The 15,953-nt window shown below is 40.0% G+C and overlaps 1 protein-coding gene across 1 annotated transcript in view; it reads right to left on the bottom strand.

The window, feature by feature from the left end:
- Positions 1-8,030: 8,030 nt before the first annotated feature.
- LOC114647972 (chitotriosidase-1-like) overlaps positions 8,031-15,953 on the bottom strand; it is a 29,261-nt gene continuing 21,338 nt past the window's right edge. Inside the window, exons 10-11 of the mRNA XM_028796710.2 lie at positions 13,811-13,946; positions 8,031-8,293 (exon numbers count right to left, since the gene is read on the bottom strand). Of these exons, the coding sequence (XP_028652543.1) occupies positions 8,280-8,293; positions 13,811-13,946 (150 nt within the window). The 3' untranslated portion in view covers positions 8,031-8,279. The remainder of the gene's footprint in view (positions 8,294-13,810; positions 13,947-15,953) is intronic.

The raw sequence follows: 15,953 nt of genomic DNA, 5'->3' as shown, positions 1-15,953 counted from the left end.
AAAGCTGACCCTTTGTTGACCTTACACTCCTATAATAGCTTTGCTTCTTTCATATTATTTCACATTTTAGCAAAGAAAGAAAATGGAATTCTATTCATTTGTAGCACCCTCACCCTTTTAAAAAATTAAAAATTACTCTACATGTAAAGAAGTTCATTTTTATGCATGGGCATTATAAAAATGATGTATATATCTTGACCAAATTATCATTCATTAAGTTAAGGAAAGCTGTGTTTTTTGAGATGCTTTGCAAACTAGCTTGCCTTCAAAATGCAGTCTGCAAATTAATGAGGTGTAAATTATTCATAATCTTCTTCATCTGTAGAGTACAGCATGGTGGTGTGGTTTCCAGTGAAATCTTTGTTGATCTCCAACTCATCAGGAAGGAAGTGTGAGGTCAAAAAAAAAAAACTGATTGAAACAAAAATAGATTATTATGTAGAGGCTGGCAAACAGGAGCAGGTTGAGAAAGGCATTAAATGTTTCACACTAGTCTATATGTAATCTTTCATGATGAAGGTCACCACAAGTGCTTTGAACATAACACATGAAAGAAAATTGAGACTCACAGCCCATGCCATTTTATGAGCAACTGCTGGAGCATTTACCAATTTCAAATTCCCATTACTGATGTCATTAGCATAAATAAGACTTCATATGTGAAAATTTTTTTAAATTCCATAAGTTGACTGCTGCTGGGACATGCGACTGCCCAAAGGAAAAGTGACATTGTGAGATCAGCTGTAAAAGGCAAGGGCCATATTTGGAGTTAGGAGGTGGACTCTACCAGAAGTTAAACTGGACAAGAAGAATTCACTAGTGGAATGGTAACCGTGATTTATACAGTAGGATAATCATCATCCATAAAGCAGCAGTCTCAGAGCTATTAAAATAGTAGTACAGTAGTGCTGGTCATAGTTGTAGTAGTAGTAGTAGTACTGGTATTGTGTGTTACTTGAACAGAGTACATGCATGTCCATCCAAAAAAACAGCATTTTGTGGAGGGGACTTTAACTCTATAAATAACTGTACTTATGGAACCACAGGAAGAGATGTACAGTGTATTAAAATCTAATATAAGGGACAGTCAGTTCACATTTGAGATTTTTAAAAAAAAAAAAAAAGGTGTAGAAAACCAGGGACACACTTGAGAGATCCAAACCCATTATTAATGCCAATGAGGTCAAAGTCACATAAACAAATGATGACTTTATTAATAAAATAAATAACAGGTCTTGAAACTTTGTCTGGCTGGTGAGGAGGCTTTTCTGCTCGCTTACCTATAAACACCATAAATAAGCTCTCCTCTCTCGTACCTTTGGAATCCTTCTTTTTCACAATCGTCAAGCATTACATCCATCCATTTGCCAAAAACTTACCACCAGACTCCGTGCTCCTTTGTGAGATTGACTGGAGTGTTTTTTTAAGGTGGAATCTATAAATCATTGCATATGTTAGGCATTCACTCTGGAGTTCCTACTCTCATCCTTCCAGACCTTTCTTTATGGGCTGTAGATGTTCCAGAAGCCCAGGCATAGTGGACTGTAGTTCCTTGCTGCAGCTATTCTGACCATCCCTGGGTAGTTGGCCTTCCTCCTGCACTGACATGATGACAAATGTTGTCAGAGTCAAAATATTCTCTCCTTTAATATCTAGACCTTCTTAGGCCATGTCCTTGTCCTCTAATGCCCCATTTTTTCTAGGCTTTACATTCCACCTGGACATTAAATTACAAAAGTCTGTAGATAAGAGAGGTTTTGGATGTGGACAGCACAGTTTGGCAGTACAGTTTTATCCCATCTAGATACTTAGATGAACTCTTCCTCTTCATGAAGTGTCCTTTATGTCAGGGGTCGCCAACTCCGGCCCTGGAGGACCACCGTGGCTTCAAGTTTTCATTCTAACGATTTTTTTAATGAATGCCCTGTTTGTGTTGCTAATTAACTTCTTGTGAATTCGTTTTAATTGAACTGCTTTTTTGAGATTTGTTCCCCTGAATTTCTTCATTGTTCCTCTGAATTGCCTTATTTCTTTCCTTAAATGGCACCCACACAGAAATGAAATGTGAAGTGAGTGAGCCAACAGAAGACCAGCTAAGTCAGGGCCTCAAACTCCAACCAGCTCCTTAATGAGGTGCCGATTCTTGTTGTTAATTAAACCCATTCTTTAATTCCATAGCTTGTTGCTGCTCTCGTGGTGCATTAGCAGACATTTCAGAAACTGTTGATTTTCTCTTCTCTAAGAGCTCTGTTAAAATGTTTTGGGGACCTGAGCAGATCAACATTCCTGAGAACTTCACCTTTCTTTATTTTCAGATATTGTATGAAGGACACCAGTTGTTTTGGCTCATTTTGTATCTCATTATTGTTTGGCTGCTAATTAAGGAACAAAAAAAACAATTAGGGGGTCTTAGTCTTCAAGAGTTAGTCAATTAAAATTAGTTTTTAAAGAAGTTAATTAGCAGCAAAAACAAGTCACTCATTAAGAAAAGGGTTAGTATGAAACCCTGCAGCCACGGTGGTCCTCCAGGACTGGAGTTGGCGACCCCTGCTTTATGTGATGGTTACATATTTTACCGGAGGACTTGTGACTTGGGCGGCACGGTGGCACAGTGGGTAGCGCTGCTGCCTCGCAGTTGGGAGACCTGGGGACCTGGGTTCGATTCCCGGGTCCTCCCTGCGTGGAGTTTGCATGTTCTCCCCGTGTCTGCGTGGGTTTCCTCCGGGCGCTCCGGTTTCCTCCCACATTCCAAAGACATGCAGTTAGGTGGATTGATGATTCTAAATTGGCCCTGGTGTGTGGGTGTGTTTGTGTGTGTCCTGTGGTGGGTTGGCACCCTGCCCGGGATTGGTTCCTGCCTTGTGCCCTGTGTTGGCTGGGATTGGCTCCAGCAGACCCCCATGACCCTGTGGTTGGATTCAGTGGGTTGGAAAATGGATGGATGGATGGATGGACTTGTGACTTTCCTCCAACATTCAGAAGGCATACTAGGACAGCAGAATAATATTGTTAGACCATTAACTTAAAATTGTCCTTTTCTGAGCATGAATGCACCCTTCACTTACACTTTGGTAGTGGAAATCCAGCTCTCCATGAACCTAACCAAAGATTTCAAATAGATAAATAAATGGCTTTGAAGAACAAGAGGAGACCTAAATTAACAGGAATCTTATTACCTGTGCATGAACTTAAACCTTAAACTTAAACCAAGTAAGCCTAAACGACTTTAGTGTTTCTTTTACTCTTTTATTGTTGTGTTTTGAAATTTGCTCCCTCCATTTCCTTCTCTGAGCCACACACTATTATAATAAAGAAAAGTTTCTTGTATTTGATGTATGCAACATGATCTGTAAAATATATTATGGGTACCTCCCTTAAATTTGCACTGCTCATAAAGGAAATGCACGATTCATAGCTTTCTTAGCTCCAGGTATCTGAGTTCACTTTCTTTCCCAGGAACTGTATGTACAGCCTGCAGTCTACCTGTGCCCATGTTGGTTATGTCCAAGTCAAGTCAAGTCACATTTAGTTCCTTATGTACAAAGAGCATTTAAATTTGTGCTTGCATGTCTCCTCAGACCAGCTGACAAAAATACAAAAAAAACAAATAAATAAATACATTTCAAAAAAGTATATATTTCCTGCAACAGAACAGGTGATAGAATAATTTAAAAATATTTCTCATCTCTTGCCCTTCATGTACTTTCATGGCCTTTCCTCTGTACTGTATTTGCGTGTGTCTGAACCTCTTTTCACCGGCTCTCCCATGTCAAGTGTGTTCCCGTGAAGCCTTCTTCTCAGACTGTCATTATTTTTGAGGTGCCTTTCTTCCCTCTTGTCCAGTTTTATATTTCCAGTCTCTGAAGTTGACTCTCTCAGTGTGAGGTTTCACTCCTTCGCATGCGTCTCACACTCACACTTCCTCTTTATTCACATCACCAAAGCCAAACTGACCAATTAAACTGCTCCGAGGGACTGGGCAAACAGACCTTAGTGTTTTATTTGAACCCATTTCGCTCCCCCATCTGGAAAAAATCGTCGCCTCAATGAAGCCTTCGGGCTCTCCAGACGATGTGGTGCCGTCCAGACTGCTGAAAGATGTCTTTCCTGTGATTCGATATGATGTCTTAAAGATCATAACTAGTAGTCTATCTTCGGCTACAGTTCCTCGTGCTTTCAAACATGCAGTTGTACATCCAGTCGTGAAAAAACCTGATCTTGACCCTGCCGTTTTCTCCAATCTTCGTCCAATTTCCAAACTACCTTTCCTGTCAAAATTACTCGAAAAAGTAGTTTATGAGCAATTAATTCATCACCTACAGGACCATCAGGTAATGGACCTTTTTCAGTCAGGCTTTAGGCCCCAACACAGCACAGAAACCGCGCATTTACGTGTCCTAAATGATGTCCTTTTGGCATTGGACTCAGGACTCTACGTGATTATGGTTCTTCTCGATTTATCTGCTGCCTTCGACACAATCGACCACGACATCATGATCTCCCGACTCGAATCCTGGGCTGGTGTATCTGGCTTAGCCCTCGACTGGTTCAGGTCATATTTCTGCAACAGGACTCTTAGAGTCATGCTAGACGATTTTTCATCTGAGTCAGTCCCACTCCCATGTGGTGTCCCCTAGGGTTCCATTTTGGGGCCATTACTTTTTTCAATTTACATCCTGCCTTTAGGTGCAATTTTTAGAAAACATGCAATCTCGTATCACCTATATGCTGATGACTGCCAAATTTATTTCTCCCTCAAGTCAACTGACTCCACTAAACCTCTTCTCGACTGCTTATCTGACATTAAGGACTGGCTGGCTGTAAACTTCCTTCACCTGAACGATTCAAAAACCGAGGTCATTGTTTTTAGTCCCGACCGCAAACAGACCCTACCCCTTGACCTCGACTTTCTTCCCATTCCAGTAACTTTGTCTGTTTCCAATCTTGGAATCAAAATGGATATGGTCCTGAAAATGGATGCTCAAGTCAACAGCACAGTAAAATCCTGCTTTTTCCATCTCAGGCGAATTGCCAAACTTAAACCAATTCTGCCTTACCACCTCCTGGAATCAGTAATCCATGCATTCATTACGTCCCGGCTCGACTATTCTAATTCCTGCCTATATGGTATTAGTAAAGCCACTCTTTCGAGACTCCAATTGGTTCAAAATGTGGCTGCAAGGCTTTTAACTGGAAGCAGCAGAAGCCAACACATTACACCGATTTTAAAAACCCTACACTGGCTGTCGGTTAGCTTCAGAATTGATTTTAAGATACTCCTCTTAACCTATAAGTCACTAAATGGTCTAGCCCCTGCCTACTTGAGTGTCTTGCTCCATCGTCACAATCCCCCTCGTGTTCTTAGATCTGCAGATCAGCTGCTTCTAACCGTTCCCAAGGCACATTTTAAAGCTCATGGTGAAAGGGCTTTTTCTGTCTGTGCACCCAGGCTCTGGAACTCCTTACCTTTAGTGGTTAGGCAAGCCGCTTCAGTCGCCACTTTCAAATCACACCTAAAAACGCACTTCTTCACATTGGCTTTTAATTCTTAACCTGTCTTATTTCCACTTGCTTTTTGCTATTTCTCTGTTTTATTGGGTCCCCTGACCTGTTTTTTAGTGTCTCTGTTTTAATTCTCTCTTAATGTTTATTTTTAATATTTTGCTTTTAGTCTTGCTTGTTTTAACTGTACAGCACTTCGGTCAGTTGTAATGCTGTGTTTTTAAGCGCTTAACAAATAAAAATGGTATGGTATGGTATGGTATTAAATAGATTATATATATTTGGCATGTAAATCCACGCCGTTGGACCAACCTTTGCCAAAATTTTCATGCCTTCTCTCATTTGATCAGGGGAGGACTGTAGATTGTCCAGAGCCAAAACTTTGACCTTGGGGGAACCATTGAGGTTTTGTTTTTCCCTTTTACTACAGTTTGAATGACTGACAAATGGACCAGAGCTTAAAATTATTTACCTGTGCAATGCTGGGTGCAGCGTCTAGTTATTGTATGCCACATTACCCAGGGTGGAACAAAGCATAGGTGTTGTGACTAAAAAAAACTCCCCAGGAGGAAAGGTGTGGGCTCCAAACCAAAATCTCATATACTAAACCAACCATGGGGATCAACTTTGCTTACCTTTGACATGTCCTGAAATGCCCTCCAGGGGGTCTTTCCACTGGGCTGTCACTAAATGAAATTTTGCACTGTGAAAATCTGTCAGAAAAAAACACCGTCTGTTGATTTCCCTAGCACAAATAAGGAATCTGTGTAAAATTTTATAAAGATTTGGTTAGGCGGTGTGGTTTATACATCAGACAAACAGAAATTAGATATGTACTTTATTTAAGGCAGCACAGATTCCTAAGTGAACATTGCTGCTGCCTCACAGCTCGAAATTCCTGGGTAATGATGAGCAAAACAGCAGAGTTTAATTTCTCGTACAGTTTTGCAACATTGCCTCTAAAATTTGCTTTGAATGTGAATTTGCATTTGCAAAATATGGAAATCTTCTTCATCTTTTGGCTGCTCCCATTAGGGGTTGCCATAGCGGATCATCTTGTTCCATATCTTCCTGTCCTCTACATCTACATCTACATCTACATCATCTATATCACACCCATCACCTGCATGTCCTCTCTCACCACATCCATAAACCTTCTCTTAGGCCTTCCTCTTTTCCTCTTCCCTGGCAGCTCTGTCCTTAGCATCCTTCTCCCAATATACCCAGCATCTCTCCTCTGTACATGTCCAAACCAACCCAATCTCGCCTCTCTGACTTTGTCTCCCAACCGTCCAACCTGAGCTGACCTTCTAATGTACTCATTTTTTAATCCTGTCCATCCTCGTCACACCCAGTGCAAATCTTAGCATCTTTAACTCTGCCATCTCAAGCTCTGACTCCTGCTGAAAAATAACTAAACTAAAATTTCAGGGTTTTTTTTGTTTTGTTTTTACAGTTGGAAAGTAAGGAATATTGCTGCCTAAGGGTTATTGCACAGACAAAACCACTTTCTCCTTCCATGGCTGCCCTCCACCTTCACCATGGAATTCTACAGCTCCTTCTATGTAGTATCACTACACTGCCTGCCTACACATTCATGCTACCAGTTCCACTTCACACCACTCATTTAGTGGCAGAGGTAACACCATGGGTAACATCACCTGTTCTCCATAATCTGATAATCTGGCCACATACCCAATACCAGTGGATTTTTAGCAGCAGCAAAAGGTTTACAGGTACAGGTATTGCTCTCTAGTCGTGCCCCCATTTTCACACTCTGCACATGGGGATAAGGTTCACTGATGATATGAAAACATACAGTTTGTGCTAATGTTGGGATTAATAAAGTATCTATCTATCTATCTATCTATCTATCTATCTATCTATCTATCTATCTATCTATCTATCTATCTATCTATCTATCTATCTATCTATCTATCTATCTATCTATCTATCTATCTATCTATCTATCTATCTATCTAATGGTGCAGCATTTGCTTGTGGTGAAACACACTTGAACCAGAACTCTAAGTCTCACTGAAAATTCAGTTTCACATTAATTGTTTGTCTGACTACTACTCCTGGGTTTGAATCCTGGCATGAGGTCTGTGTTTGTGGTGTGCACCTGTTCTCTCCGTGTCTAAGTGGATTGTTCTCCAGGTACATTCCAAAGATGTGCATGTTACTTTAGCTGGTGATTGTAAATTCTCGCAGTTTGAAGGAGTGTGTGAATGTGCCCTGAAATGGACTGGCGTCATATTAAGGGTTAGTCCTTGTCTTGTGCTCGATGCTACAGGAACAGTGTTCGGAACCTGCAACCTGAGCTAGTTTTAGCGGCTTTAATAATAAAGGAATGGATGCATAAATAGGCATCTCATGAAATTTAAAATATTATTATAGCCTTTTGAAATAAGAATTCAACGTTTCCAACAAAGGTAAATTATAAAAGCTGGAGAAACTCGTGAAAAAAATCCTGTCACTCACTCACCCAGTAGCACATAAACAAGAAAATAAAGACAGTGCAAATGTTTAATGTAAATTATTATAATTTGCTGCTTCCATTCTGCCCAAAGGATTATTTTGGATCTATGATCTTGAAACAGAAATGCACGATTGCTTTATTGCTTCGATAAACTTTCCATTAGCCATTTATGCAAAGAGCACGCTGTATAATGAAGTCTTTTGGGGCTTGTTGCTTCTTTTAGAGTCATGCTATTGATAAAAAGCAGACATTAAACTTGCATCTTCAGAAGAATATTGGGTCTTGGGTGCTGGTGCTACTTAGTTGCATCTGAAAAAAAACACAAGCAACAGAAACTGTTTACTTCAGTTGTCATTCTTATTTATCTAAATTATTTTTCACAGATAATTATTTATGAAGCCCTGTTGTGCTGGATGTTTTTCAATACAATTAGGGATTATTTACACAGTATTCACAGTACCTAAAAAATAAATATTTTATAAAAATTAGAACATGCAGGGATCTTGTTTTCGTGATGATGGTTCCACCTAATTAGGTCCTGAAATTACTGGCTGAGAATTCTTACCGAGAATGCTCAAAAGTGTGTGTTCTGAAATGAGCTTTACAAGTATTAGAGTGCTATGATGTGCCGTAAGTTCGTCCAACGGCCCACTAGAACTGCACCTGATGGAGACAGAGCTCTTCACAAACCCAACAGCCATACCATGAGGCCACAACATAGTGGACGAAACACAAGAGAATCAAACCCACAACATATTCCATTCCTGGGTTCTAATAGAAGGTGATCATCCCATAATCCTTAGTCTGTAAACCATCATTAATTTTTGTATCCTGTAAACATTCACTTTGAAATCCTTCGAGTCTTAGAGATCGCTGGATTAATTAATGCTATGCCTTTCTCTCTAATCTCTGTCTGGTATTCAGGAGTTCACTGCCTCACAGGAACTTTTCAGAAAGAAGTAGTCAGGCTCAACGTGAAAAGACTAGAAATGAATCAGAGTTCAGTGTCTGAGAGCCAAACGTTTATCCATTCCTTAAGCCTGACATGGACTGAAAAACAGATTTTATTAATTCAAGTTCAAGTTTATGGTTAAACTGATTATCATGAATATGTACTACCATGAAAGTCTTGTTTGGATGTCACCCATGGGCTAGAGACAATACTATAATACTAACAACAACCAAAAAAGACAGAGAATGCAATGTCACACATTAAACACAACATCAGATGGTAGAATCCCAAAACACTAATGTGGCTAGCAGTACAAGTTGCTACTGAATGGTGGATTAAACTTTTCCTGAATCTCATGGTGTTAATACCCAAAGCTCAATTTTATTTGCAAGAATCGAGCACAATATGGCCGAGGTTTAGCTTTGAAAGGCAGTCTGAGCTAAATATTCTGGTAGGAAGGTACAGTAGCTACAGTATGCTCCAGTAATCTGTAATCCAACATCCCTGAGTTAAGAAGGTGCCATCCCAGGATATTATGTAGCCAGTGAAGACAAAACTCCACTGGTCAACTATAAAAGTTGGTGATTATAACTGGAGACATCCAGGCTTTCCTCAAATGTTTAAAAAAGTAAAGCTTTTGGGACATTTTTGTGACTTTAGCTGACAGGCACTATGGCCATTTCAGGTGACTGCAAGAAATTTAGCCTCTTCACAAAATCCTGTTTTATGTAGATGAGTATGGTCTGCCTCCTGCTTCTTAAAGTCTATGATATCTTCTTAGTTCTGCTGATATTAGGGAAGAAATTGTTTCATTTATAAACTGGAGAAATTACAAAGAAACCCCATACAGTCCTATTTAACCACATTCTCAATGAAGGCACAGCTAATCTACTTGCTCCTCATGTTTCCAGTTTCCTCACATCTCACCAGGCTAGCCCACACTCTCTTTTCTTTTGCCTTTAATGTCCAGTCACCTTTCTACACCATCAGGAAGCTACCATGCTCATCATTCCAGCTCTGGGCTCAGCTAGCTCTTACAGCATTCAGTAATTTTAACCCCAACCTGGTGCTCATTTCCAGATTCACCCTAGAATCAAGTCTGCGGTCAGTAGTGACTATTCTCAGCTGTAGTGCATCCACGTTAAAGTGCTTTCTGAGTTTTTGTAACGCTAAGCACAAATATTCTCCTAAAAGGGTTATAAACGGAGGTCTGCTCAGGCTCCTGGTCCTGGTCAGTAACCAGCTAGATCATAGTAATTTCCTCCAAGTCTGCCAGAATGGACACATGGTTGGGATTCCGCATCCTGCAAGTCCAAAACACTGTACAAATGAGCATTGTGTTCACAGAACCTATAAGGAACTACTGTGTTGCACCATCAAACCAGATACTGGGGATTTCCATTCACTGATCTGAGGCCCACCAACAAAGAGTGTGCCCTTTTCTGTTGTCTCACTCTCTTTTACCCTATGCTGACATTACTCTTTCTTTCAGGCTTATCTCTTGTGTTCAAGTTCATTACAGAAGACAAAATTATCAAACAAAAAATCTTTGCGTAACCAATTAAATTTATTATGTCATGTTTGCTCTAGGCAGTCTTTTTGTGGTATTAAGCACATGGATGTCTCCTGCATTAGTAACATCTATGAGGATCAACACAGTGTGTTGTCAAGAGAGAAGTGAATACTGTTGTGCAAAATAATGCATTTCAGTAACTTATTAACAGCTTTACATTTCTTGGAGTGACTATCACTGATGAACAGAAGTGGACACAACACATTTTGCCTCCTGTCAAACTGGCTCACCAGTATCTCCACTTCCACAGATGTCTGAGGACAGTTCGCATTTCTCCATTTGTTCTCATGAACTTCTATATGCACACAGTGGAGTCCATACTAACTGGCAACATCACATCCTGGTATGGCACCTGTGCTGGATGGATGGCTGAGGTTTTATTTATACTGTTTGCCTTTCTGAAGGCCCTGTCACATTGTCATACTGATCCAAAGGTTGCTTAACAAATATTGCAATAAAACAGCATACATTTACATATAAATCTGTATACTGTATATGTATATAGTGTTTTTAGGACAAGTTCTTAGGGGAAGGACTGGGGGAAGGAGCTTGCATTGGGCAATACCTTCCGAGAGTAATAGAGGGCAGCCTCCCTGGCTTGCTGTGGTACTCAACACTGTAAGGGTTTCATAAGAAAAGCTAACATAACACAGTAGCACCAGGTGCAGGGCAGGAACTAATCCTCCATCCATCCATCCATTATCCAACCCGCTGAATCCAAACACAGGGTCACGGGGGTCTGCTGGAGCCAATCCCAGCCAACACAGGGCACAAGGCAGGAACCAATCCCGGGCAGGGTGCCAACCCACCGCAGGAACTAATCCTTGATAAGCTATATTATATTATATTATATTATATTATATTATATTATATTATATTATATTATATTATATTATATTATATTATATTATATTATAGCTATGATCCCTGCAGCCCTAAACTGGATTAAGAACTGGTCTGAGAATGCTGAGACATGCCATGTTATGATGATATCATGTATTTCAAGATACTGTTAAATAAAGTCTATGGTTATATTCTGTGTAGAGTAGACATTCTGTAGTTGAGTTTGTGCCCAGGCTTATGATCCCTGATAACTTCTTCCATTTCCAATGATACTGCGAGGACTGAGTTAGAAAACCCTGGAATGAGCAATTTCAGTATTCATACTGTGACGGGTGGCCATGGCCAATACCTGGCTGGGACAGCAACTGCAAAGAAGGACCGGGGGAGAGAGCATCAGCAGTGCAATACCGTCCCCAGGACACTAGAGGGTGTCTCTCCTGGGTGGCTGTGGCATCATGGTTTCCTGCAGGGTATGCTGGGACTTGGAGCTTGGCACAGCCCTGTTGGATTCCATGGGGGCCGTCAGTGGGAGCTGCAGAGCCCTACATTGGGCTCTCACCACACCTGGGAGTAATTCCAGGTCCGATTAATGAGGCATCTGGAACACTCCGAGGACCAGCTTGAAAGGAGCCGCCTCACTCCATTTGGAGGGCCAGAGTCGGGTGAAACAGGACAAAGCTTGTTGGAGGTGGAAAGCGAGAAAGTAGAAGGAAAAGGTTTTGTACTAAATTGTGCATTTGGTGCTGGTGTTGTGAACATTGTGCTGTATTTTGGGGGAGTGAAGAAGAAACGCTTCCCAGACTGTAAGTAAAGCGTGTGTGCTGTGCAATACTTGTGTCTCTGCCTGTCTGTGTCGGGTTAGGGTGGCTGTGCGCGCCCCAGTGGTCCACAATACATTGAACTATAAATGGAAGAAGTGTATTATAAAAAAAATAAATAAATCAGCAGACTACAAGGTGGTGCAGTCTCCGGCTTCCTGAACTCAAATCACAGGGCAGGTCCAGTCTGTGTAGAATGTGCCCATTGTCTTATGTTTCTTTATGTCTGTGTTGTTTTGTTTTTTTTTGCTACTCTTCTTTCCTATCCAACTCAAAGAACGCTCATATGAACTGTATGTATGTGTGTGTGTGTGTGTGTGTGTTTGTCTGTGTGTGTTTTTGTACTGCCACTTACAGCTGGATGTGTCCTTGTGCCCTTTCCAACTCCTTCTGCTCCTGTAGTGGGTTTATTGAAAAAAATGGATAGATAAGTTATTCCTCTACCCATGAGTGGATTGAAAAGAGCTTTTACTAAGCAAAATTGCTTCATTAATTGTAATCAAGTTAATTCTATTCTACTGTTATAATGTATTATAGCTGTGGATTCTCTGCAAAAAGTTTTGTGCTGGTTAATGTTAATTGATTAATACTCTAATAACCTCAAAGTCTTCCAACTATCACTTTTTATTTTCTCTACATAAACATATATAGCATACCACAGACATTTAACTACAGTATACATTGTGACAGGGTCAGAGCTTCAGTGTTCTGGTTTCATCTGACCTACACATCCCTGAGTGTGAGTTGAGCACTTTCAAAGTGATGTCTTTCTCTCTGTGCATGTCTGTCTCAATGTCAGGATGTGAGTTTGTGGACAAGATAACTCAAAGCGAATCACTCAGTCACAATGAAACTCTACACAGTTATTAAAATGGTAAAATGCTAGATGCCAATCCATTTTTTTGCAGTGTGGCATAGTTGTCAAGGCTTTTAAACTTTCAACTGTGAGGTTGTGAGTTCAAATTTCAGCTACTGGCACTGTGTGACCATGAGCATGTCACTTCATGTGTCTGTGCTCCAATTGGAGAAACAAAGGAAAAGTAACCAATTGTATCTGAACTGTTTATATGTCCAACAGAGTGAATAACAGGCAAATGTAAAAGTAAGTATTACAAGTATTATTATTTTATCTACCCCTGCAATGGACTGGCGCCCTGTCCAGGGATTGTTCCTATGCTTGCTGGGATAGGCTCCAGCCCCCCATAACCCTGCGTTGAATTAAGTAGACTTAGAAAATGGTACAGTATGGTATTTTGCTGTGCAGAGAAATGATTTTGTACATTTGTGTCTTAACTGCATCACAATTAGGAAAGGAAAATGCATTTTTTCAATAATATATTGTTTTTCCATTTTTTTAATATAATATAATGAAGGCCTGCAATATTTCACTGCTAAAATTACAGCTTTATATAGTGAGTTATGTGCTGGACACACCAGATTTTTTTATTATGACTTGAAACATGTAGTTTTGCCTTAACAGAGATTTTGATTTCCTTTTCATTAATGTGATTTTTTAATTACTCCTCCTTGCCAGTCTGCTATTATCTACTGTTAAAAACGTTTCACTGGAGCTGCTAGGAATGTCATGAGTCTGACCTGCACGGTACATAGCTGCTTCATTAAAATATTAAAACCAATACCATTTTTCAGCAGAAAGTCTTTGATCTTCGTTATCAGTGGATAGGGACCCATTGCACAGAATAACCCATTAAAATCGTCGGTGTCCAGCTTATAGACCATGACACCACCCAAGCCTATATCTTTTAACCACTTCACCTGCAATGAAGAAAAACAAAATGTTATTTATGTTATCAAAATTGTTGATCACCTTCAAACAATATGATATTCTTCACAATAGTCCTGTTTTTCTAATCTCCACGGTGAAGACAACAGTGCAGCAAGAATTATAATGCATCCTGAGGCGCATGTTGTATTTGAAATTCATCCTTTTCATTTTGACAGCAAGCAGCAAAAACATTTAAAATCTGGGGGCTGTGACATCTTTTTCCCATCCCAGCGCTGTTCGCTGTTCTTTTTAAAATTCAGTGCAGGCCTAGCATTTCAGTGTCAGATGGTGGTGTACACGCTCAGTGGGCAACTAATTACTGGATATGGCAAGAGCTGAACTGTGAGCAGGGGACTCAAAACTCATAGCGGATTAGGGGGCAGAATGTGATCAAGTGAATGTCAGAATAGTTTCTTCTCAAAAGCTGCAAGCAAACTGAGCACATTTTTTTTTCTTTTTTGCTTCTATCAGCATATGGTATTTAATGGGGAATAACACAGACAAACCCCACACCCCCTCAGGGTGGGAATGCCTTTGAGGTTCATTGTGGAAATCTAACACAATTATACGCATAGGTGCTTTTGTGTCAAAACACTTCACTGGAGGTGATAAAGTGAACCTTATGCTTGGCATTCTGTTTTCTAAATCACATCATTCCCAGAATATTTCAAGACCTGCCAGCATATGAGGAATGTCACCCCAAAATACAATATAAGCTGAGAAAAATGACCTTTCAATGGAAGGCAGTGACAAAATAAAGCTTTACAAGTTTATTAGATCTATATTGAAATCTACAGCTTACAGTAAATCTGACAATAAAAGAAGACTAAGAAGGACGTCCTTAAAAAAAAAATAAAACACTTTGTACGCAGGAGGTAGAAGCAGGAGAAAAGATATCTTCAGAAATACACAGCAAAAAATGTGACAAACACATCAGGAAAAAGTTTAGGAAGTGCCATTTATGGCAGAAATTATTCTTAACAGTACGCTCAATGAATGCTGAGATGCTTCACAGAAAAAAACTTACAACACAGTAGGCATAAGTCCGCAACCTTCTCAAGTTTTCATTTGTTACCTAAATATCCATACCTGGCAAGCTGAATAATTAAATAAATTTCACTATTAAATGTATGCATGTACAATGTATGAAACAAAATGTCTGTATGCAGATTCAGTATGCAATGTGACAGCGTCTCATTATAGTGTGTGTGTGTGTGTGTGTTTCTGTGTACAGTGTTTTGAAGTAAATAGTGAATGTATGTTTTCAGTGCAGAATATACTGTACAGTGGATTCAGAATGCATTCAGAACCCATCTCTTTTTCCACATTTTGTTATGTTGCAGCCTTATGCTAAAATCATTTAAATTCATGTTCCCACATCAAGCAATACTCAATACCCCAGAACGACAGAAAAATAGAATTTTATACATTTTTTAATTTTTTTTTTAAATAAAAAACTGAAATGTCACATAGACACAAGTATTCAGAAACTTTTCAATGGCACTTGAAATCTGGCCCATGCTGTTGATCATCATTGAGATGCTTCTGTACCTTTTTGAGAGTCCACTTGTGGTCAACTCAATAGATCAGACATGATTCGGAAGGGTACACATCTGTCTGTAGAAGGTTCCACAGTTGACAGCGTGTAACAGAGTAACATGAGGTCAAAGGAACTGCCTGCAGAGCTTAGAGTCAGGGTTGTGTCAGAGCACAGATCTGGGATGACAACAAAAAATTCCTGCAGCACTGGAGGCTCCCAAAGCAGAGTTGCCTTCATAACTCTTCAATGGATGACATTTGGAAAACCATGGCTCTTCCTAGAGCTGGCTGTCCACCCAAAATGAGCACTCATAGGAGAACGGGTTTGGTAAGAGAGGTGACCAAGAGCCTAATAGTCACTCTGGCTGAGCTCAAAAGAACCTGTGTGAGGATGCGAAAAACTTCTAGAAGCACCACTATCATTGCAACGCTCCATTAATATATGCTTTATGAGTGGC

Source organism: Erpetoichthys calabaricus, chromosome 3 (assembly GCF_900747795.2).
Source record: "Erpetoichthys calabaricus chromosome 3, fErpCal1.3, whole genome shotgun sequence".
NCBI classification, from domain to species: domain Eukaryota; kingdom Metazoa; phylum Chordata; class Cladistia; order Polypteriformes; family Polypteridae; genus Erpetoichthys; species Erpetoichthys calabaricus.
The sequence above is the reverse complement of the archived record's forward strand: the minus strand, read 5'-3'. Positions and strand labels throughout refer to the sequence as shown.